Here is a 23149-nt window from a genome sequence, read left to right as displayed (position 1 = left end):
GTATATATATATTGATCATGATAAGTAGATGACCCTTATTGATTTACAGCTTGCCAGATCAAAGGTCAAGGTCACAGGGACCTTCACTAAGAAAAGTTTGTCCGTCCAATAACTTCAGATCTCTTTGACCAACAGTCTTCATATTTGGCATGAAGGTTAATCATGATTATTAGATAACCCCTATTCATTTTGAGGTCACTGGATCAAAAGTCAAGGTCAAAAAAGCATTGTCTCTAAAAAGGTTATCCGCCCAATAACATGGGATTCCTTTTACACAGTCTTCATATTAAGTATATATATATATATATATATTCATCATGATAAGTAGATGACCCTTATTGATTTACAGCTTGCCAGATCAAAGTTCAAGGTCACAGGGGCCTTGACTTAGAAAAGCTTGTCCGTCCAATAACTTTAGATTCCTTTGACCAAACGTCTTTAAATTAAGTATATAGATTTACTAGAATTATTAGATAACGCCTATTGATTATGAAATCATCAGGTCAAAGGTCACAGGAGCCTTGAATGAGAAAAATATGTCCTCCAAGTAACTTAAATTTCTTTATACTTGACATGGATGTTAGTAACGATTTTAAGATGACCCCTTAATATTTTGATGTCACTGCCACAAAGGTCAAGGTTACAGGTGTCTTGTCTTAAAGTATTTTGTCCGCCCAATAAATTCAGATTTCTTTCATGCACAGTCTTCTTATTTGGCTTGATGTTAATCATGATTATTAAATGACCCCTAATGATTTTAAAGGTTACTTGGTCAAAGATCAAGGCCACTGCGGCCTTGGGTAAAAAGACTTGTACGCCCAAAAAATTAAGAGTCCTTTAACCCAAAGTCTTCATATTTAGTATATAGATTGGAAATGAATAGTAGATGAGCCCTATTGATTTTGAGGTCACTAGGTCAAAGGTCAAGGTCACATGGACCTTGACTAAAGAAATTGCCCGCCCAATAGCATAAGCATCCTTTGACCTACAGTTTTCATATTTTGCATGGAGGTTAGTCATGATTATAAGATGATCCCTTTTGATTTTGAGGTCACTGGTTAAGGTCAAGGTCTGCCTATTTGGCATGGATGTTCGACAAGACCATTAGCTGACCCCTATATATTGTGAAGTCAATGGGTTAAAGGTAAGGGTCACAGGGCCTTTAGTTCAAAAAGCTTGCACTCAACTAATTGCTTTATAATCCTTTGGTCAATAAAGGTTGGTTATGACTGGTAGATTACCCCTATTAATTTTCAGGTCACCTGGTCAAAGATCAAGGTCACAAGGACCTTGACCAAAAAACTTGCCCGCCTAATAGCATAAGCATCCTTTGACCCACAATTTTCATATTTTGCATGGAGGTTAGGAATGATTATAAGATGATCCCTTTTAAAAATAAGTTTGTCCACCCAATAACTTAAGAATCCTTTGACCTATAGTCTTCATATTTGGCATGGAGATTAGTCATGACTATTAGACATATCTAGGGGCCATATTACTTAACTAGACTTATGAAAAAATACTAATTAAAACAATCTTCTTCCTGAAACTACATGACTTAGAACATCAATATGATGTTGACGTCATTTCCTGTTAACAAGTTACCTGATGAAAAGTTTTAAGGCGAAACTCTTTTTTACAATACTTTTTAAAATAAAACTGGAGGTGATATTCATATTCAAACTAGCATAAAGAATATGAAGAATTTAGCATTACTTAGTGAGTTTCTGTTAAAGTTATATATAATTATACTGCATTCATGGGTTACAAAATTGCCAAAGTCCTATAAAAAACAAAACGTGTTTTTGCAGAATTTTGAGTGTAAAAGTTTGACCTTCGTTGTGATCAAATGGTTTGCTTATATTTTTGTAAAAAGTATGATATATTCTAGTAATGGATCTCAGGTGAGCGATATAGGCTCATCATAGCCAGTTTGTACTTCAATTGCTTATGTTCATATACATGCGACAGATACAGATATGTACATCTTTGAACAATGATAGCTGGTAGATAACAACAGAATAAAGAGTTATATCATTTATCTTATTTATATCAGATGAAGAAGTGAGCGATGGAGTACTTAAATCATCTAGTTGTTGCTTTCATTCTTTTACCAAATATAGGTATCTGTCATTTGTTTTATTATTTGTACACTAGTTTTACACACATTTTGTCAAAAATATTTTTTTTTATTTCGTCGTTCTTAGCAGGTTTTGTTGATATATTTGCTATTGATTCTTAAATGAATCAATTCTATATACAGTATTGTTAATTTGCTGTTATAATTGTGAAATTTAATATAAGATCGTATAGGTTGAACTGCTGTTAACTCGCAAGATAGAATAAAGTTTTGTACTAAACAATTTTAATAACTCATAATTTATCATTATTCATATAATATTATTGATTAAAATAAAATGAAGCGATTGTATAATATGTTTCCACTAGTCTGTTCGTCGGGGTAAATATTTCCAGAATCAATCATTCACGTTGTATCTTCCATGTTTGTGGCAAAGAGCACTGTACTAGGCAACAATAGTCGCTTAAAATGTATGAAACATGTGATTATTGGAACTTCTCGAACTTTGAACTTGCAAATCGAAAAGAAAACAACAGTAGCACATATCAGGCAATATAGAAAAGAAGGTTTGGGTGCAAGATAAAGAAAAATGCGGTTACACACAAAGCCAAACAAATACTTTTTATCCCGATACATTATTTTGATCCAGGATTTGTGTTTATTTTATTTTCTTAACCTCATGATTTCTATAGTCTAAGAACTATTTCATCACATTAGCAAAGTTCAGGACTTGTTTAAGTATTTGAGAACGATGGTTAAATATATGCTACACCAAAAAAAAAAAGAAACAAAAGTTGGAAATTAAAAGTGTACGAACTCCTTTAGTCTGAGTCAACATAGGTACAGACAGAACATTGTATTACATAATTTTTTTACAAAAGATTAAAGATATACTATGCTCAAATTTGATATCATAAAATATTGATAATTGCTTTACAGTCTCTTTGTAAATATGAAATAAACATGTTTTGACTTCACACAAAGTTAATATGTCATGTTTAAAACGCTACACACATAGATCGTTACAATATGGATATAATTATAGTGTCGTTAAAAAGATGGCAGTTTTTTAAAGAAAAGACCATCTTTATTTGTCCTGTATTAGAGAACGTGACTTTCAATATAGTTTATGATTCACTTTTTATTTAAATTAGACATATTCAGTAAGAATTTCTCAGGTTTTTATAAATTTCTTCGATTAAAATATTTTACTCAAAGATGAGCATAATATATCTTTAATGATATAAAGTTGAAAAGCGGCTTCTAGGCCATTATGTACCTCTTCAGACAATTATCGCATAATGGCGAGCAGCAACCATTATTAATCTCTAAATAAAAGCATAATTACGCGGAAAGAAAGGCGTTTTAATGCGCAGCAATAGACGTCATAAGGTAAAGAAAAGGTGGTATATTGTCAAACAATAAGCATAATAAAATAAAGTGAATAAATTTGTTATAACTTACAAGAGACGTGGTAGCGCAAACAAATAAAACATTTAAACCTACACAAAAGGAGTTTATAAGAAAACAAAAACGTATAAAAGCAAAACAAAAACGTTATAATGTCAAACAAAGTGCGCGATAACGCAAAAAGGCAATAACGGTAATCAAATTACATAGATTAGCGTCACAACGCCTTTTGTTTTGCGTTATAGCTCCAGAATTGCGCAATTACCACTTTTTTCGCGTAGATACGCCTCTTTTTTGTCTAAGTCATTTTATTAAGTGTTTTATTGAATAATGACGCATTTTTATTAAATGTACCATGATACTATTAGGCTTTCGTATATTTCCATTAAGCGATTATAGGTAACTACCCAACTAGTCAATAGTATAATGAAACATAACATCAATATTGTGAATTCCATTCTTAACAATAAAGGTATCACCCATTCGATAATTTGAATCGCCTTGTACGTCCATCAGTCAGTATGTCCGGAATCGTGTCACCCCTTAATGATTCTCATGTCATAAATACTTACCATGTGTCGCAAAGACATATTAGTAGTTTCAGGTCTCACGAAGAGAACAAAGCCGAAAATGAAGTATCAAAGCTTTAATCAATTACTTTGCCATTACGAAATTACTGTCAACAAATGTTATCCGTCATAAGTAACGCATAAGAGCTAGGTATGTATCTTAAAATTTAAGATCATACATAAGGGCCAAATGAATAATTGTAATTAAACTGATTTAAAAATGTTATATTTGTATTTCTAAATTGAAAGAAAAAATTGTATTTGTTGCCTGTATCTACGGAACCATTCGTTATTCTTTTTTTTTTCAATGAAGTAAAGAAAATATATGCATTACTCATAGGTAGGAGATGGAAACAAAACATTTGCTCGCCCATTTCGTTTATTGATCGCTACCTTTGCTGATAAATGAAAAATATGTACATTTAGTTAGGTGAAAGTCTAAGTGTATACTAATTTAATGGTTTGCAATGGTCTGTGTTTTTGAGATTTTAATTTGTTTTTATCTTTATAATTACAAGAGACATTTTCCGGTACCAATTTTCCCTTCAACTTAAGTTTTATCACCCATACATATATACATTTTGTTTATCATTTTTATCTGTTTGATACGCGACAAGATAGTTCTGTTTAAACACTTAACCCGTATTTTCATGTGTGATTATCAAACTTACAATTTATCTACATCAAAGCTTATAACAATAATTTATTAAACTTAAAAATGTGTAAATGAATAAAATGGTTATGTTAATATGTTAAAAATGATTCGACGATTTTCCCTTAATTGACACGTTTTTGTCGCATTTTGTTATGAAATGGATTCTTTGTTTTGAGGTGACATAATAAATAATAACACAAATATGAAGTGAAAAAGAATTGTGTCGTTTCAAAAATAAACAGAAGTCCTTAGGGATCACCTATTAATAATGTCCGACATTTTCTTCTCTTAAACTTAAAGTCAAATCATCTTTTTTCGTAAAAACTTCAAACGAATACAATTGCAAAGTTTTTCAATGATTTAAAACATGCAGCTATTTCTTTGCCAAGACAAACACTATTAAGAAAAACCTTTATAATCGATGTACTGTTTACAGTTTATGGTTCTGGTCCATAGCACTTTTCTTTGCTTTCATGTATCCAACAGATCCAATAACATGAATTCGAGGGAGCGTTGTCTCATTTCTATAGAAAATAGGAGAAAAAACCGACAAGGAAAGATTGCACAGCCTCATAAATAGCTAGTTTTCTGAAAAAAATTATTTAAACATAAGTTTCCAATACATACGCATTTTGAGAATTCAAAACAATAAACATCAAAGATGAAAAACGTATAGAAATAAAAAAAAGTACAGAATTTTAAGTAATTTTGACACAAAGTATTTTTTCTTTTAATTACTTGCTTGAATTCTATGCATAGATTAACATAAACTACATTTAGACACGGTTTGCCTTTTATAAGTGTTCGTATTACTTTGATAGTATCAATACCAGATAATATTTAATCATATAAATCAAACTCTATTTATATAACAAAGGTAGATAATGTTTCCATTATTAAATATCTTACGAATGCAAATCAAAACAATGTGAATAAGATGCAAATAGATAGTAAGGTAAATACTGGCATACTTGATAAGAAGCGCATGGTAATCAGTGTCATTCAAGAACAAGTTAAATAGTGTACTAAGTAAATACTAACCAACATAAACTTTCTTTTCATGTATTGGCACGAAAGGGTCACATTGAAGGTATGAACACACCATCATATGTTTCTTGATTCAAATGTCACAGGGTGAGAAAAATGTGCAGCCTGATCGTCACTCGAACCCAGGACCCTCGGAATACCGTACCTTGGCCCTACTGACTGAGCTATCCGGTCGCTTACACACTTTCTCTTCTCCCCTAAAGTGAGAACAGTTCTGAACTGTGACACTTGCAGCATTAATTTTTAAATCTACTAATTTAAAAGATATTGACTTTAAATATGATACACGTTGCCTAGATTATAATAAATATACAAGGCGTATAATTCTGACATAGATTTTGACTGAATTATAGCCTTTTTTGGAGCTATTAGTTTTGCATGAAACATATTTCTTTAAAACTACTTAAGTTTATTATTTGGATCTTCATAAGTTTATGTCGGATCTCAATTTAATTTTGAGTCACTAACAAAAACTGATAAGTTAAGCATACATTTTGATATAATGGTCAATAGTGGTCTTAGAAAATTTGCCGTGAAGGTTTGCATGTAACGTCAATTTTCAAAACTACTGAAAGTAATTGTTTGAATCTAAATACCTATATTATGACATAACTAGAGGTCACTATCAAAGGCACACATTTTGATTGAAATATGTCCCTTTTTGAACTTTGAAAATGTTGATTAAAGTTGTACATGCAAAATCTATCTTTTAGAATGAAAAAGTTGTTCAATTGTTCACTTGAAACTAAAATCGTCTCCTCTTGATCATAATTGAAGTTCATATACCAGACTTTATACAAGAAAATTCTTTAACAAAGACCCATTATTATGTCATGTATTTTAATGCGATCTTCCTTTTTGTTAATGTCTTTGTTATCAAGGCTCTTGATAACACATTTAAGCATTGAAAATAGTCGAGCGCACTATCGCACTGACAGCTCTTGTTATGAAATGCTGGTTGTTTAAACGAAATATTAATTCGTTTTAACGAAGTATTAACTTGTTATTACGAAATTAAAAAAAGGTGTCACGAATGTCAGTTTATGGGCACCGTAGTAAACATATTGAAACTGCCATTTATATAATAATACGGTCTATTTTTATAGACTTTGACGAACATATTTGTTTTGTATGCATTCCTTTTCAATCATTGTTTTAAAATGTTGTTTTTGCTATTACAGTAACTGGTGTGAGATTTTCAATTTCTAAGGAGAGAGTGCTTTTAGATAGTACAGGCACCTTAACAATGACATGTAATATCACAGAAACAGACATTAAAACTTTGCACCATATCGAAATCGGAAAAGTTTCTTCAACTTCAAATGCGGAGCAAGTCCCTATTCAATGGAAGACATTAGCGGAAATGGAGTTAGGACAAACCGAGAGTCCTATATTGAGTCAAGGTATCAATGCAAGTGCAAAAGATTATGTTGCTGGGGGATCATGGGATTCAACAACACCTACTAACACGTATCTTACATTGTCTATGAACATGGAGAAGTTAGTTTGTGAGGATGCCAGAGCGTATAGATGTTCATTGTTGTATGAAAGTTCCACTAAAGGAACTGTGCTTGAAAGCCCTACAAAAGGAATTTTAGTTTCAACTGACATGAATGCTACTCCCTCGGCCTTTGGTAAGGTTAACATTCGTTCTTTCTCGTCATTTCACTTTAAAATAAAAAAGCAAGATTGAGAACAAAATGCCAGTTACTGATTAAAAAAGAAAAAAATCAGTTTAGATCATTCGTTTGTACATTTTGTTTGTTTGTTTGATTGAGTTTTACGGCACACTGACACAGAATAGGTCAAATGGCGACGTTCCAGCTTTACTGGTGGAAGAATACCTCAAGTGCCTTTTTTTGTATTATTTTAGGCATGAACAGGCACCTGAGTAGAACCATCGACGTTCCGTAAGCTTGCTGGAAAGCTTTCTCACATGAAAGAATACAAAGTGCCTGTCGAAATTCGAACCCACAGCGGTGAGGGGCACGTGGTTTGAAGTCAACCACCTTATCCACTCGGCCACAGACGCCCCTCATCGGTACATACCGGGTGTTGTAAATTGTAAACTCTCACTATCTCGGCTCATGACAGAGGAATATCGGAGTTGTTTAAAAGGTTAAAACCTAGATACAAAGAGACAGCATGGTCGAGTGGTTAAAGCATCGGACTTGTAATCAATGTACTGCTAACAGCGGATTTACATCGTATTACGGGAAGGCCGTTAGCAAGAAACTCTACAACCATTATTTAGCACTTGTTAGATTCGTGAATTTATTCGATTATAAATGACCTTATAGATTAACGCTTAAAACTAAAACAATTCTTAAAAACCAAATAAGTTAATATAATAAGAATAATAGAAAACGTTTGCTTCATTTATGTTTGAAAACCAGCTTTATATAAGTATGTTGTATCAGTCATATAACAGAATAAAGTTATTCTCTCAGATAAATCGCATTTGTATGAACTTATTTAATAATTGACAAGTAAATCTTTAAAAAAATCATGTATCCTGATTGAACAAAAAAAACCTTAAATTGAAAGTTACATATTGTGTAATTTCTGTAAGAGCGTTTTCAGCAAATATTGCTTAAAACAGCCATTAGATATTTCAAAACTGTGTACCTGCAAACATTATGTGCATGGAAAACAAAAAGACAATTCAATAATTATTATTGCATTAATTCCCTTTGGTGAAAATTATGTATTGTGCCATTCTTTATTTTTCAATTATTTGCAATAAATAAACATCAACTTATAATATGATATCCTCATAATAAACGCACAATTTTCCATGCAAAATTAATGCACCTTTTCAAATACATGTAGTTGTACAATTCATTTGGACATATAATGTATGTTCGGTGCATATTCTTCTTTGTGTAAGTTAATATTTATGTCAAATTACCAATAATAAATAAACGTTGTGATCAATGTCCGGATAAAATAATGGCGCAAGCTCGAAATCATCGCTAAGTCTACTAAATGTCACATGTCATCAGCACAACTTAAGTAATTTTAAAATATTTTTATGTACTGTTTGCATGGTAAATCAGAAAGTATATAAACATTTTTATGTTGGATAATACTTTTTTTATATATTTCAGTAAAACCACAAGTTACATCATTAAATGTAACGAAGAATGGTTTTAAAGTACAAGGAATATCACCATCTGACATGGACACTGCTGAGGTAGGAGATGAGTTGGAACTAACTTGTACTGCTAATATAGGAAGCTTACCAGGAACTATTATTCGATGGCATAAAACATCAGAAACTTCTCAAAATGATGACTTTATTGGCTATCAAGCACCACAAGGAACATATGACGAGGGCACTGCAGTCAGTGACAATCAGTGTGGATATACACGAGTAGCTACAACCAGATACAACATAACAGCAGCTGATGCCAATAGGGATAACAATCTGGCATTAGAGTGTTATGTTACAGTTAGTGGAGATCCGTACGGGAACTCTTTTACCTCAGAAAACAACCCAAGGTTCTACATTGATGTCAGTAAGTAATCAACAGTTTTATCACTTACTTCATTTACCTTGTGATTGAAATAACAAGTTATACACTGAAACATTCTCTACCTTTTCAATTAGTCCATTTAACCACTTTAACAACACATTTAGACATTAGCAAAATAATTCTTCTCGTAAAGAATTCAGATATTGCATGGATTTACTACTTTAAATATTCTTATTCATTTCAAACTTGGAATACTTGATGACTTTCAAAGGCGAAAAATGCTGACAAATAATTATATTAAAAATGTAAATGGCTGAAATACAAATATCGGTTACATTAGGAAATGGTTTTAATATATCATATTCAAGAACTGCCGAATCATTCTTCAATGATATTACAAGGAAAACTTTAAGGGGTTTTTAGGTTAAATATGGAGCAAAATTCTGTCAAAATCTGTGGGTGATCTCAAAGACATTTGTGAAGTTACAAGCAAAATATTAGTGTTTGTAGTGTATTCAAGTATTCAAGAAAGTTAACTCTTCCAGTCTTGTATGTAAAACTTGAGTACATAAGTTGTCGTTCTTTAATACTCTTTTTAATTTGGAGATTATTAGTTGGATAATAAACGTGACCTTAAATGGTGTTTATATTATTAGTTAGATTATCCAAGAATATCGGCTTAGAGCCGGAGTATATTACAGTGTTCATGAAAAACTAATGAAGTACAAGATGTTGCACCCAAATCTTCAACAAAAGTGTTATGTCAACGCTTCGAAAAGTTTAGCTAAAAAATTCTCAGTTGGAATCTCAGCTCCAATCTGAAATTTGCTCGACACACAAACTTAAATTGAGATTTTTTTCTCAGTTTAGCTTGTATTAAGATAATTTAATCTTTAAGATTAGAGATTGTTCAAAGATATTTTGAGACAGAGGTTTGGCTGTCTCAGATTAAGTCTCAGTGAAGCTAGATGTTAATTCTTAGAGATATATTTCGTTATGTTTGGTTATTGTTACCGATAAACATAGTTTATCCTTGTTTGGGGAAAAAAGAGAAAAAAACAAGCATTTATCATAGAAATGACAGCAATACATAAGTTCTTTAAAGGTAAGAGCCCCATCAACTTCTGAAAGATCATTGGCTGTTCAATTTATCATTGAATGAATGTATGACATGAATTTACTTAAATCTTTTGAGTTCTAAGTTTGTCTGTAGCACAATAAAGTGTTAAGTTTCCTGTGCTAGTAAAGAAATTAGGTTTATACAGATTATCAAAATATCCAATTTTCTCAGGATGAATATATATAAATAATGTTTCAACTTCTCTATTTGGAAAAGTTCCAAGTTCTTTAAAAGTGATCCCATGAAACAGTTTTAGGAACGTAAAGACAGACGGATTGACAGACACTGTAAGGGTAAATCTTTGAACTTCCCTTGTAAAAAGAATACAACATTTTAAAAGAAAAGTTCTTAAACCAGATAGGAGATAACTATTTCAAAAAGATGCTTGACTTATAAACATTTCCATACATGATGTACATTTAACAAAGATCAATCATCTTAAGTTTGAAGAAAATACTATTTATAGTCACAAAGATAAAAGTGACAAAATAACAATTTTCAAATAAATTTCAAGTTCAAAATAAGAATAATCTTAGAAACACAGACGTTAGAGTTATAAATCTAATCAAATATGATTAAGGTGTTGATAATGATTGTATATTTTAAATTTAACGTAATAGAGGGTTAAAGTATGAATAAAATAAAGTTCAACGAGATAATTCTGGAAATATAAATGCTAGATTCATAACCCTTTTCATATTATTATGGTGTGAGAGTTTAAAGTTAATCCTATAAGAAAATGAAAAAGCAATAATCAACCTTACTGAAATAGTTTGCGGAACAATAATTTTATTTTAGCAAAAATAAGTTAAATGGGGACAAATTTCTGGAAATAGTAAAGCTAGAGTATTGAATCTTCTCAAGCATAATTTGAGTGATAATAAAAAACATATATGTGAAATTTGAAATATAAACATTCAAAAATAAGGAAGTTATAAAAACAACATTTTTTCTCATTGAAATTCTAAGTTCAAGGGGGGGGGGAGGTTATTCTGATAATTTTTGTAAACCTTCTTACATATGATGTGGTTGATAATCAAAAACATATATTCGAAGTTTGAAGTTATTTCCTTGAGAAATAAATAACTTATGCAGAAATGAGTTAAAATTTGAATAAGTAATCTTGAAGAGGTGGCCGACACTAAATAAGTAGAACAGGTCTCAACATACTCCCTTTTGTCAAGATTAAAATGGTGTGCATAATTTCAATACTGCCATCTATCCATATTTCAAGTTTCGTAAAAAAAAATCAGAACTTTTTGCGTTATCACAGGATCTAGTTTTTGTGTTACATTTTTCATATTTGCAGTCTATTTATTGCTATAGCAACCAAAGTTTTCCACAAAGAAATAAAAGAAAAACTTGCATTATCTTCAGATTGCAATCTATTCATATACCAAATTTCATAGAAACATTTTCAGTACATTTTATGTATCACAGAATCCAGTGTGGACGGACAGACTACCGAACGCATTGATACAATTAAGAAATTACTCCTCGTTAGATAATATGTAGTAGTGTGTAGTTTAAAAAAAATACATTAATTCTCAATCCATTTTTATAATCAGCATTCAAAAAAAATTCACTTAGAAATTGCAAAATTTATTTCACTATCTTCTGAATAGACCTTTATTATGTACAATAGATTCTATCCATTTTTAATTGTAAAAAAATGAAGAAAAAAAACCCATAAATTATGCCGGAAAAAAGAGAAAACTATTTCTGTTTGCTTCGCCAATATGTCCATTTTGTCAGCTAACATAAAAAAAGAAACTACATACCTTAAAACATAAACTCTTTGCGAATAGATTAATCATACGATTATTAACAATGCCCATTTAATGATAGTCGCTTATATATTTGGAAAAACAAAGTCTCAGTTGAGAAAAACGTGTTGAAAACAAATTTAGTGAAAGCCAAGTTGAGATTTTTCTCCGGTGAGTTCGGATCTCAGTCACTAGTAAAACAATAAGATTTGTCTCAGTTTTAGAATGTTAATGAAAGCCGGGTCCGGCTCCATTTTTTGAATATGTGACATGACACCCTGCAAAATTCTAAATTGTGTTTGTTTCATGTTTCGTCACTTATGATTTTATTGATAAAAAGAAATCCTCAAGAATAGAGGCATTACCTCAAAACTATAAGTCATGTAAGATAAAACGTGGTGCAGCAGTCTTCTCATATGCATATGTTCGAACCCCACCAGGGGCACTGCTAATTTCCTTGAGCAAAAAATTTACCTGCGATTGCTTCACTTCACTCAGGTGTAAATGGGTACCAGCGAGGGTGGTATAATTCCGTTGCGCCAAAGTGTCGGCTGCACTAAGCGACGTTGAAAGACTCCCAAGGGAGATTGATAGATAGATACCAGTAGCCCGATGGCCAATGGTAATAGCTGCAAAGTCGGTGAACGTGCGTGAAACTAAGACTATAAAATGCAATTACTTTATACTACAAATAAGAGTTAGAGGATTTGTTAAGGGGGAAAATAGTCTGACCTTCAAATTATCATGCTTGTCCGTTTAATATGGAAAAATCAAATGAGTAAATTGTCATTTGAAGCTCATTCATAAATAAATTACTTCAACGCGGACATATGCGGGCATAATATGTGTTCTTTACATGATTTCAACTTGAACCATCTTATTTGTAGTTATTTGGTGGACACTGTCTATATTCTCGGTTATGTTGTTTTCAAATTCCATCTGTAGTCATTCAAAAGTTTCATATGCCATAGAAGGCGCGTTTTGCACGGGACAGTAACTTTTAACTATCAATGAAGAACTATCAATGGAGAAAAATTGATATAGCTAAAATAATCTGTAACAAATCATTCCAAATACTTATATAAGAAAGTGATGAAAGAGTAACATATTTTGGTTATATGCAGTTCAGAGAAATACAACTGAAACCCAAGAGCCTTGTTAAGCTATGCATTCATAGAAAAATGTATTTGTTAAATTGTTCCCACACTTTATATTACAGCTAAGCCAGATGGTGGGACAACAAGTTCAAATACACTAGCAGCAGGTAATAAGATTACTAGTGCGCAAAATGCAGGATTCCGTAAACTCCATGTATTTCAACCTTAATCTAAATGCATGCTTAATATTTAACTCTAGTCTTGTTTCAATGCCAGTATCCTAATTTGACTTATATAGTTACATGTATGCACAGGTTTAAGGTTAATACACAAAGAAAAGATATTGTATAAGTAGATTAATGTAATGAAAATAAGTGCATTCCACTTTCAACGACCACCGGTTTTATACATACTACTGTATATTAAACAAAATCGAAGTAGCTAAATAAGCAAGTCAATACTATATCGTGCTAACTTCGCGCGCAAATTTATAATTTAAACCGCTTCCAAAACAGTCCATAACTGACAGTAAAAGTTCAAATATATGAAAAAATATGTGTTTTTAAAGCACATTATGACCAATTCAGTTTCTTAAATTCTTTAGAAAGGTCAAACGTGTGTTTTGTAATGTTTAGACAATGGATTTAGAGAATATTAAATACTGAACAACTACACAGTAGCGCCGAATGTTCAATAATGAGTCGTGAAGACAAAATGTAGACAAAGAAGAATTTTGACTTCCATTCTTAATATAAATTCACTATAATCTTGTTAATTGTCAACAGAGCAGAAGAAGCAAAAGACAGTTCATTCAAATGGCAAATGAGTCATTTTTGGAACTGTAAGAAGGTTTCAACAATAACATTTGTAGAGAAATAAAATTGATAGCATTTCTGAGGCATAATTGGTTTTCAGCCAAATTGAATAAAAAATATGTTTAATATTTAATTTTGGACAAATCGTCATAAAGTTGAACGTGCCGTCAATAACGTCGGACAAATATTAATATTACCGTTATTTCGGATGGCTTTAAGATAATTGCTGTTCTTATTTGCTGATTTGCGTTGGCGTCGCGAGTCCGCAAAATAAGTTGCGGAGACCACTAAAGGACGTGTAGACCTCATGATAGTGCAATTGCGTTATATTCTTTCAAAAGATAAACATATCCTCTTTTGTAGCCAGCGTATACTATATAATAAATTAAGACTTAAATGTTTTTTCTTACATTTTAAAAGTTATATCGAACTCGGATTCTCGTCCACAGCATTATAACTTTACTCGGGGCTGAAAATCTGTTCATAGACCTCAACATAAGTCGTTAGGTATATTATATCAATTTGATTGTTAATGTTACATAGATATACATCCAAGATAATGAGTATTTAATTGTAATTTCCATAAACTTCGCCTAGTAGATACAATTCGTAGTTGTAAAGAATAAAATTGAGAAATAAAAAGAACATAACCAACGAGATGGTCGTTAAGCGACTGCAACTATACAGACATTTGAAATAGTATCACTTATATCGATATTCTTGTTTCGTTCTGAAATATTAATCTAATTGTCATACTACTTTTTTTAGAAACTCAGACATCGTCCAAGATGATTGCATCAACATCATATCAACATTTTAACATTACAACAGGTAAATATCAGTTATTATATTCAACCATTATATTTTTTATAGAAATTTCATGTTTAAGTCTAAATCTGCCAGTTTAGTCCGTTTAACTGCCTGGACTATTTGGAAAAAAAAGTGTAAAGTATGATGAAAATATGTTAATTATAATGACCCTAACTGTATGATCTAAAAATAGCTTAAATCTCATTGGTCCAAACATTAGTCAATAGATTACATATAAAAGAATATTCACTTGATGTAGTATCATGTTCACTGGCTGAATTGGATTTCCCCCTTCTAAAATTAGAACCAGACTCGTATATTAGTCTCATTCTTTTTTTAGGTTTGGAAAAAACAACAATCCAGCCATAGAATATGATACTACACCCAGTGAATATGATTTAATTTATTGTTCTGTTGACTACTGTTTGGACCAATGAGTTACATCTATGTTTAAATCATACAATTAAAAATCATATTTAATTGGACACTAATCAATAATTGTAAATTACATGATACTTCAAAATATGTTATCATGAAAAAAATGTTTAATTTCCGGCTATGGAGGACCAATGCTAAAATAATTACCACAACTGTTAGAAATGTATTTTTAATAACTAAACCATCATCTTTAGTTTTGAGATTTATTTATGTCGTATAGATTTACAATGAATTAGTTCAATTTTCCAACTACATGGAAATAAAATTAAATATCTAATAAGATAATGGTATACTTTACTATTTTGAGGTGTTTACATATTGTATCATAACCGTATACATCCTTTACAATGATTGAGGTTTCATTTCAATATTGAGTTTATTTTATTTTTAAACATTATTGGTATTTTTCAGGAATGATCAACGGTGCAACAACTCCAGAAGTGCTATATGCTTTAGTATTAATGGTATGCTTGTTGGCTTGGGGTTCCTCCTAAAACTGTAACTTTACGAAACGGAAACCACGTTTGATTGATGCATAAATGTTTCTTTACTTGCCTTGGATAATTTTATTTTGTGTCGATATATACATAAATGATTCTGTGCAATTGTATTTTATCTAGGTTATAAACTTATATATTAACCGGTATCTTCTATTTATTAAAATAAAAATAAAAAGAATAACATTATCTAAACAAAAAAGATGTTAAACGCAGTGTTCGTTTTATCATTTTATGCAATTGTATTTTTCAAAAACAGTAAACAACAAGTGAAATTTATAGCGTAGCAACTATTTTGAAAATCTTAGGAAAGATCCTGATTTCTAGATATCTTAGTATATAAGAATATATTGTGGTAGCTTATTTGCTTTGAATATAGTGTTAATATGTTCAAGAGATATTATCCCTATCATATTTTATGCCGTTTATTTGAAAAAATGTAAAAAGTCCCCAAAACATTTTAACCACTTTAAACAGAGCAGTTTATCATTTTCATAGACATGCATTAATATAACACATTTAACTTTTTACCTGGAAAAGTAGGCAAAGAAAACATACTACATACTTCTTTTCAGTTAAACAAATAAAACTTAACCACAATCATAAAAAACTGACTTGGGGCCGAGTTCATTCTAGGGCGGAAATTAATCTGATTCTATTATGTACAACATTTTTATAAATTTGTTGTTATGAAATGACTTACAGTGTGTGCTTGATAGAGCACTTAATACCCTCACAATCTGTTTATCTGACTGTTTTGCATGAGCTGTTATTATAACTTCTGTCAAGTAATAGTAACCGTACTGCATAATATAAATAAAAATACAGACCCGGGTTCGATTTGAAGACCAAGAGAGCGAAGCGATCAAGGTATTTAAAAGGCAACCCGGGTCAGTAAATACTATGCAAACCTATTCCGAGTGTGGTAACTATCTCACCTACAAGCTCTTTTGTTTTTTTCTGTAGAAACATCGGTAATGATCTAAAAAAAATATTAATATCATTTACAAGAAACCTATTATTTATGTACTTTATCAGTTTAAAGAAAGCATTCCAAAGCCACTCAAAGATACTATTCGCTACGCTTTTGTAATTCATTGGTGCACAATTCAAGTACTAAGTATTCTTTTGAAATTCCCGTGTTTTTCGTGGGTTTTTATTATGTAATAAGGTCAGGTAAATGTTCATGTTCACATTTGTATTGCAATACTAATAATAATAAATGTTTATAAATTAAACGAACATAAACAGTTGAAAATGCTTAATTTTTTTATTAGTGAAAAGTACAATCATTTATAAAGTACCAATGTAACGTCGAAGGTTAATAATAATCAGCTTTATTTCCATGTTAACATATCAACATCAACAATGCAAACATATATGAGAAAAAAAATCTTAATATCTTGGCGCGATTTCATATTTTAAGATAAGTTAAATATAAATTTTCTTCAATGATTATCGTCGGTATTCTTGGCGCTAAATGATCACGCTGACATTATTCCCGAGAAAACCATGCGATTCACATCGCTATCTATAGCAAACAGTTAAAACGAAACTGGGGAATTAATTTATTTCCAATTCACTGCCTTAATACGTAGAATATTGAGTCACAGAGAATGAAAACAGAATTTACCGAATTCAAGTTTCAAGTAATTTATATAACGCGTCATTATTGTGTAATATAAACAAAATAAAATAATAATAATATTCATAATACAACAATATTGAGACTGACATGTGTTGAACTGAACTTATAAGTTTAACGAAGGGAAATAATAAATTTGGCGCAGGGCAGAGTAAAAGTTCTGCTGCGTTTATTATTATTGTTGCTATTCAGCAGCATCTTTCCTTACAGTAGGCTTCATTAACTGTAGGTTTTAAATCAATTTAAATCTTCTTCATAATTAACATTTCAATTTTTTAATAAAAAAACGTACAGTGTGATTCACAAAAATGTCGAATATCTATATCTTTTTTTTTTAAGTTTAAGTTGAGCAAGGTTCGGAAAAAACTTAGTCTTATTAACTCAACCAAGTAACTTTTCGGAAATGGACCAAGTAAAGATAATATTTCCTGACTTGAACTTTCAGCTTGTATACGTACATTTTGATGATCAACTAAATAATTAAAGTTCTACAGAAATATTCATAATGCATGTAAATTAATATCAAATGCCCGAATAATATATTCTGATAGCAATAAATGATTTCGTGCTTATGTAGATACATAACATAAATTATAAAGAAAACAAATATCCTAGACCAATGTGCCAGTAATGTCATATATGCTATAATCAGCTTCAATTTTGATAAACACGGTCATTGTATATCTTCAGTAACTGCATTAGAGTTTACATTATCCAAGGACAAGGTTTTTGAATGTAGTATAGGAACGTTGACAATGATATGTTATATATCATAGAAAGATGTTGACTATGTTTACAGTATCCAAATACAAATAAAATCCAAAACTGTTTCAGAAAAAAATCTCCATAATTGAAATAGAATACCTCAAATGCAATTAGGACAAACCTAACTAATGCAAGTGCTAAAGATAACGTTGCTGGGGGATCATGGAGTTCGATAACACGTGTTAGCAAATATCTTGCACTGTCAATGAACATAACAAAGTTAGTTGTGATGATGCAAGGTCTTACAAATGTAGATTAATTTATAAGAATTTTACAACAGCAACGATAGTGTCTGTAGAAAATATAGACAATTTTACGGTTCAGGATTAGTAAAATAGATAAATACAGAATCCCTAAAGACAGCCCAACACGGCAAAATTGAAAATGTTGCAGGCTCGGTTTGATTGAGCCTGTTCATGGACGGTACTGGAAAGTGCAAGTTACCGTCCACGCCCCCTAGCACCGGCTAAATTTACATTCTTGTAAAAGCTTGGTTCATTACGACATGAAGTTGAAATCAATGAGATCTTTGACTTTATATTTGTTTCATCTCAAACTATAAGTCATTTTCATACATAATCCATCCTTCAAAAATTTAAGTGACATTGTCAGCAAAGTTCATGATATACCTTTTCAAACACAGTAGTTGGAATATTATATCACATACATTTATATTGAAAAAAATGATTATCAAATAGTGAACAATATTTCATCCCTCTTAACCATGGAAACACACATTTAAGTGAGTGAAAAATCAGGCTCGGTATGAATGAGGGAAGTAATAAGTTGCACACTAATCATCCAAATCTCCTTAAACAGGCTTCATCAAAACATAAATGTTGTCGTGTATTTCTTATTTTAATCAATGAACCCACAGGGCGAAATAAACCTGCTCATGTAAGATCTCTCCGTATTGAGTTTTAAAAACTGTGAATAAATTTATTAATGCTTATATATTTTTTCTCAATCTTATTTTATTGTATTAATATATTTCTTAAACATGTTTAGGATAAAACAAAGAAAAAATATAAGCAATAATTTGTGTTGTATGAAAAGGAGAGTACTGCATTATTGTCAATTAAAATTTAGTACTACATTTTGAAGTTAAACCTCAATATCATCGTTAACAGCAAGAAAGAATGGTGTTCTTGTACAAGGATCGTCATCTACAAAACATATAATAACGGTAAATCCTTTCACCTAACTATATTTTGTAAATACTCAGTCTTTTACTTCGTATCCTGTTTCCTTCATGTCCATACCTTTCTCTATTTCTGATTGATCGGGTCAGAGCACGTGAGATCTGTTGTTGTTTTAAATGCTTCACAGGGAACACTTTTTACCAGATATTGATATTCATATATATGTGTATTATTAATAATATAATAATAAAGTTTTATTAATGTATTTGACCTGATTTTGTTCAATTACATTTCCTTCCTAACTGATATATAAATTTGATGCAGTTGAATAACGTTGTGATATATAAATAATAGTAATTTTGCCTTATAATTTACGTTTTTATCTTTATCTTAATAAATAGGAAAGTGCCAGAATTTTTATGACAAGCTATTTTCAGCTTACGTATAATTTCTTCAACACATGCTTTTCCTATAGTTATAGTTACCGTAAAAGAAATATGTCTGAATAGTATTGTTTAGACCAGAGTGGCTTTTTTAACAAAATGTACATGCTGTAAATCATTGCTTTTTAAAATACTATATGTAAATGTCAACAGATTTAAAGTCGTATAAAAAATTGGCAACTTTACCCTCGAACATGCTTAAACTCGCAATTACATGTGTTTTAATCTGAAGAACTCTTTGAACAAACGATTAAAAGACTTATCTAGCTGAATGTTCCGGAACATTCAATTCCATCGGGTAATCAAACACGATTTAAATACATTTGCCGAAATACAGATTTTAAGCATGAAAATTATATTTATTATTATATTATCGTAGATTGGTTGTCATGCACCTTGATGCACATTTATTGACAACTGAACAAATATGAATAACTTAATCAGTTCATATGTACATGTTTAAATAAATGATAACATTTAAATAAATGTTACTTTGATATCATAATATTTTGAGCATTATGTACATGAAAAAATATAGTTTGATAACTGGTTTCATAACAACATGAAGAGGAAGTTTTAGATATAATAAAACTATGTCATATTTAAATTTTAAATTGCTCTTTTTCTTTATTGTATTCACAGCAAATGAAGGTAAGTTGTCACACTCTTTTGTTTTAAATATTTATTTTATTTTTTAAATTTCATTTTCATTCTTTACTAAAAATGGCGACATTTGATTTTATAGATATTTGACATCATTGGATATTAATACCCGCTATTGTACGGAATGCCGTAAAGCAACGTAATGTGCCGAATTTTGCCGAAGTTCATTAGAATTAATAACACATCCTAAATAATGCTTATGTCAATTCGAAATATTAAAATTTGTAATTATATATCATTCATTAAAAGTCCTTGTGGGAAAGATACACGTTAACAAATTAATCAGCTGGAAAACGTTAATCATTAAGTTGTTTATTAAAATAGATTTACTTTATTAGTTAACTGGTTCATAATAGAAGGTCTTCATTATCATAAACAATTATTTTGGAAGTAATTTGTTTCATTTCGTGACAATAAAGCCACGAAAGAAAACTGTGGATGGTGTTAGAGGATGTGAGATCATACCTGATACAATACGAAAAATTCTTATATCGCCTGGAACAAAACATTATTATCCATCTTATAATTATTCATACTAAATGACTTAAAACTTATTCAACATTGGGTTTTCTTTCAGGAAATATTTCATAAGATTATGCAACTGATTCATTTGTAATGTTTTTGTCAATGTTCTATTTACTTTTGAAAACAGTGCCCATCGTAGACCAATCTATTTCATCATCCGCAAATTACAATGTTATACTATATTTAATTTAAATAGTTTGAAGTATGACATAATTAAAGGTTGTAGCCAATTATTCCATTGTTTTATTGGCAAAATATATAAATTCAAAATTATTTTTCAGATGCATTCCTGGCGCAAACTGATTCCGATGATAAAGGTAAATTGTACAAATGATTATCCAACACTGCAGTGTCCTATTTTAGTACATATATGTGTATGTATTGTGGCAATTGTAATGTGACACATTTGGTCAATTTGTTATAATTTAAAGTATCGAAAGTGTTCAATTAGACAACTGATTATCCTTAACGTTCTGTTCTGTGAAAAATCATTTTGAACAGGTCACGTAATGAATTTCAATTTTAAAATGTTAAATCTCCGCTTTAAAGAAATTAATAATCACAGTTGGGCAGTGATTGAAGAAGATCTTCCATTTATGATTTCAAGGAAGGGATAAGCAAAATTTAAATGCCAATATGTTCATTGTTTTTAAAAAAATCAAAGCGGCATTAGAATAACATTATATAATATTATGTTATATTATATTATATTATATTATATTATATATATTATATAATTATATTATATTATATTATATATATTATATTATATTATATCTATATCATATCATATCAAATCATATCATATCTTTCATATCATACCATACCAAACCATACCATACCATATCATATACCATACCATACCATTTATCATATCATATCATATCATATCATATCATATCATATCATATCATATCATATCATATCATATCATATCATATCATATCATATCATATCATATCATATCATATTATATTATATTATATTATATTATATTATGTTATATTATATCATACTATATTATACTATAATTGTGTTATACGACCATTTTGAGCTGGTCTCCATATAGAATTACAGAACTTAAGTAAGCTAGTATGATAGGTATCCAAGCCCATGTCCAAATTCGAAGGGCAAGTGATACTAAGTAAACCACCATAAATATAGAGACTTAAAATACATATATGAGATAATGTCAAGATTCTGTTTATTAATACACTTTTCAAATCAGGTCTAAAAAATTAAGTGTCACACAACCTTTGTATAACCTGAAAGTTTGAGAATCAAAACCTGAACATGACTTTGTCAGAAAGTAGCTTAACTTCCTCTAATTATAAGTCATGTATTAACCACAAACCTACTGAATGCGAGTGAATGTTTTGGCTAGCTTTGTAAATGTAACAGAATTTCAAGGAATTTCAATGTAAAATAAAAACAAATGACCAACCAACAATAAAGGGTCTGATCAGTGTGCGCAGATAAACATGATGATCTAGCTATAATACTGGTTTACTGTCGGTTCTAGCAAGATAAGGTTTAAAAAGGACAAAATCTTATCTAATTCAACCCACTTAGACTTTTGATATAAACAGAAATACCATTAAAAGTGTTATTAAAGCAATATAACACATACAATATGTAATACTATTACGTCTGTTTACAACCTAATGCATACATTATTTTGAACAGAGATTATTCAATCATTTCAGGATATGGCGATTTAGGGCTACCAATTATTATTTTGGACGGCACTGCTGTGTTAGGGCTAGGTTTTCTAATTGGTGTTTGCTGTGCTTGTGTACTTTTACGCAAAAAAGAAAAGATAAAAGGTATCATTATATTTGTTTATGATTGTTTGAAATTAATGGACTAAACTCAATTCTGTGTTGATACTTTCAATGTTTTGTGTAGACCAATATAGGAACGGTTAATTGTCAGTCTAATGACAATTAATATTTGTATCGATAATTGATTATTTATCAAAGGGGAGCGGTGGCCTAGTGGTTAAGGTGTCTGCCTCTCAACCCAGAGATCATGGGTTCGAGCCGTACTCGGGTCACGACCAGGTTTCTTTATACGACACCAGTACTGGGTTGGTTACCAGGAAGCGACTCAAAAGTGATTCTACTATAAGTTTCAAGAGCTTAAATAAATTTTATGTTTAAACCAAAATTATTTTTTTTTTT

At 30.5% G+C, this 23149-nt stretch overlaps 1 protein-coding gene and 1 long non-coding RNA gene across 2 annotated transcripts; both read left to right on the top strand.

The window, feature by feature from the left end:
* The first annotated feature begins 2014 nt into the window (after window positions 1-2014).
* On the top strand, window positions 2015-16912 carry LOC132749423 (uncharacterized). The gene is made up of 6 exons (XM_060739155.1): window positions 2015-2123; window positions 6943-7395; window positions 8872-9282; window positions 13346-13390; window positions 14807-14869; window positions 15698-16912. Exons 1-6 carry the CDS (start codon window positions 2072-2074, stop codon window positions 15778-15780), a joined length of 1107 nt encoding a protein of 368 aa, XP_060595138.1. The 5' UTR covers window positions 2015-2071; the 3' UTR covers window positions 15781-16912.
* Window positions 16913-20254: 3342 nt separating this feature from the next.
* Window positions 20255-22790, top strand: LOC132749422 (uncharacterized). Its single transcript, XR_009628414.1, has 3 exons — window positions 20255-20429; window positions 21248-21283; window positions 22673-22790. It is a non-coding gene; the product is annotated as an uncharacterized LOC132749422 (long non-coding RNA).
* Window positions 22791-23149: the final 359 nt, after the last annotated feature.

The sequence above is a fragment of the Ruditapes philippinarum genome, unplaced genomic scaffold, assembly GCF_026571515.1.
Source record: "Ruditapes philippinarum isolate M1 unplaced genomic scaffold, ASM2657151v2 ctg7470_1_1_1_1, whole genome shotgun sequence".
In the NCBI taxonomy this organism is placed as follows: Eukaryota; Metazoa; Mollusca; class Bivalvia; order Venerida; family Veneridae; genus Ruditapes; species Ruditapes philippinarum.
This window is presented reverse-complemented; position numbering and strand designations above follow the sequence as displayed.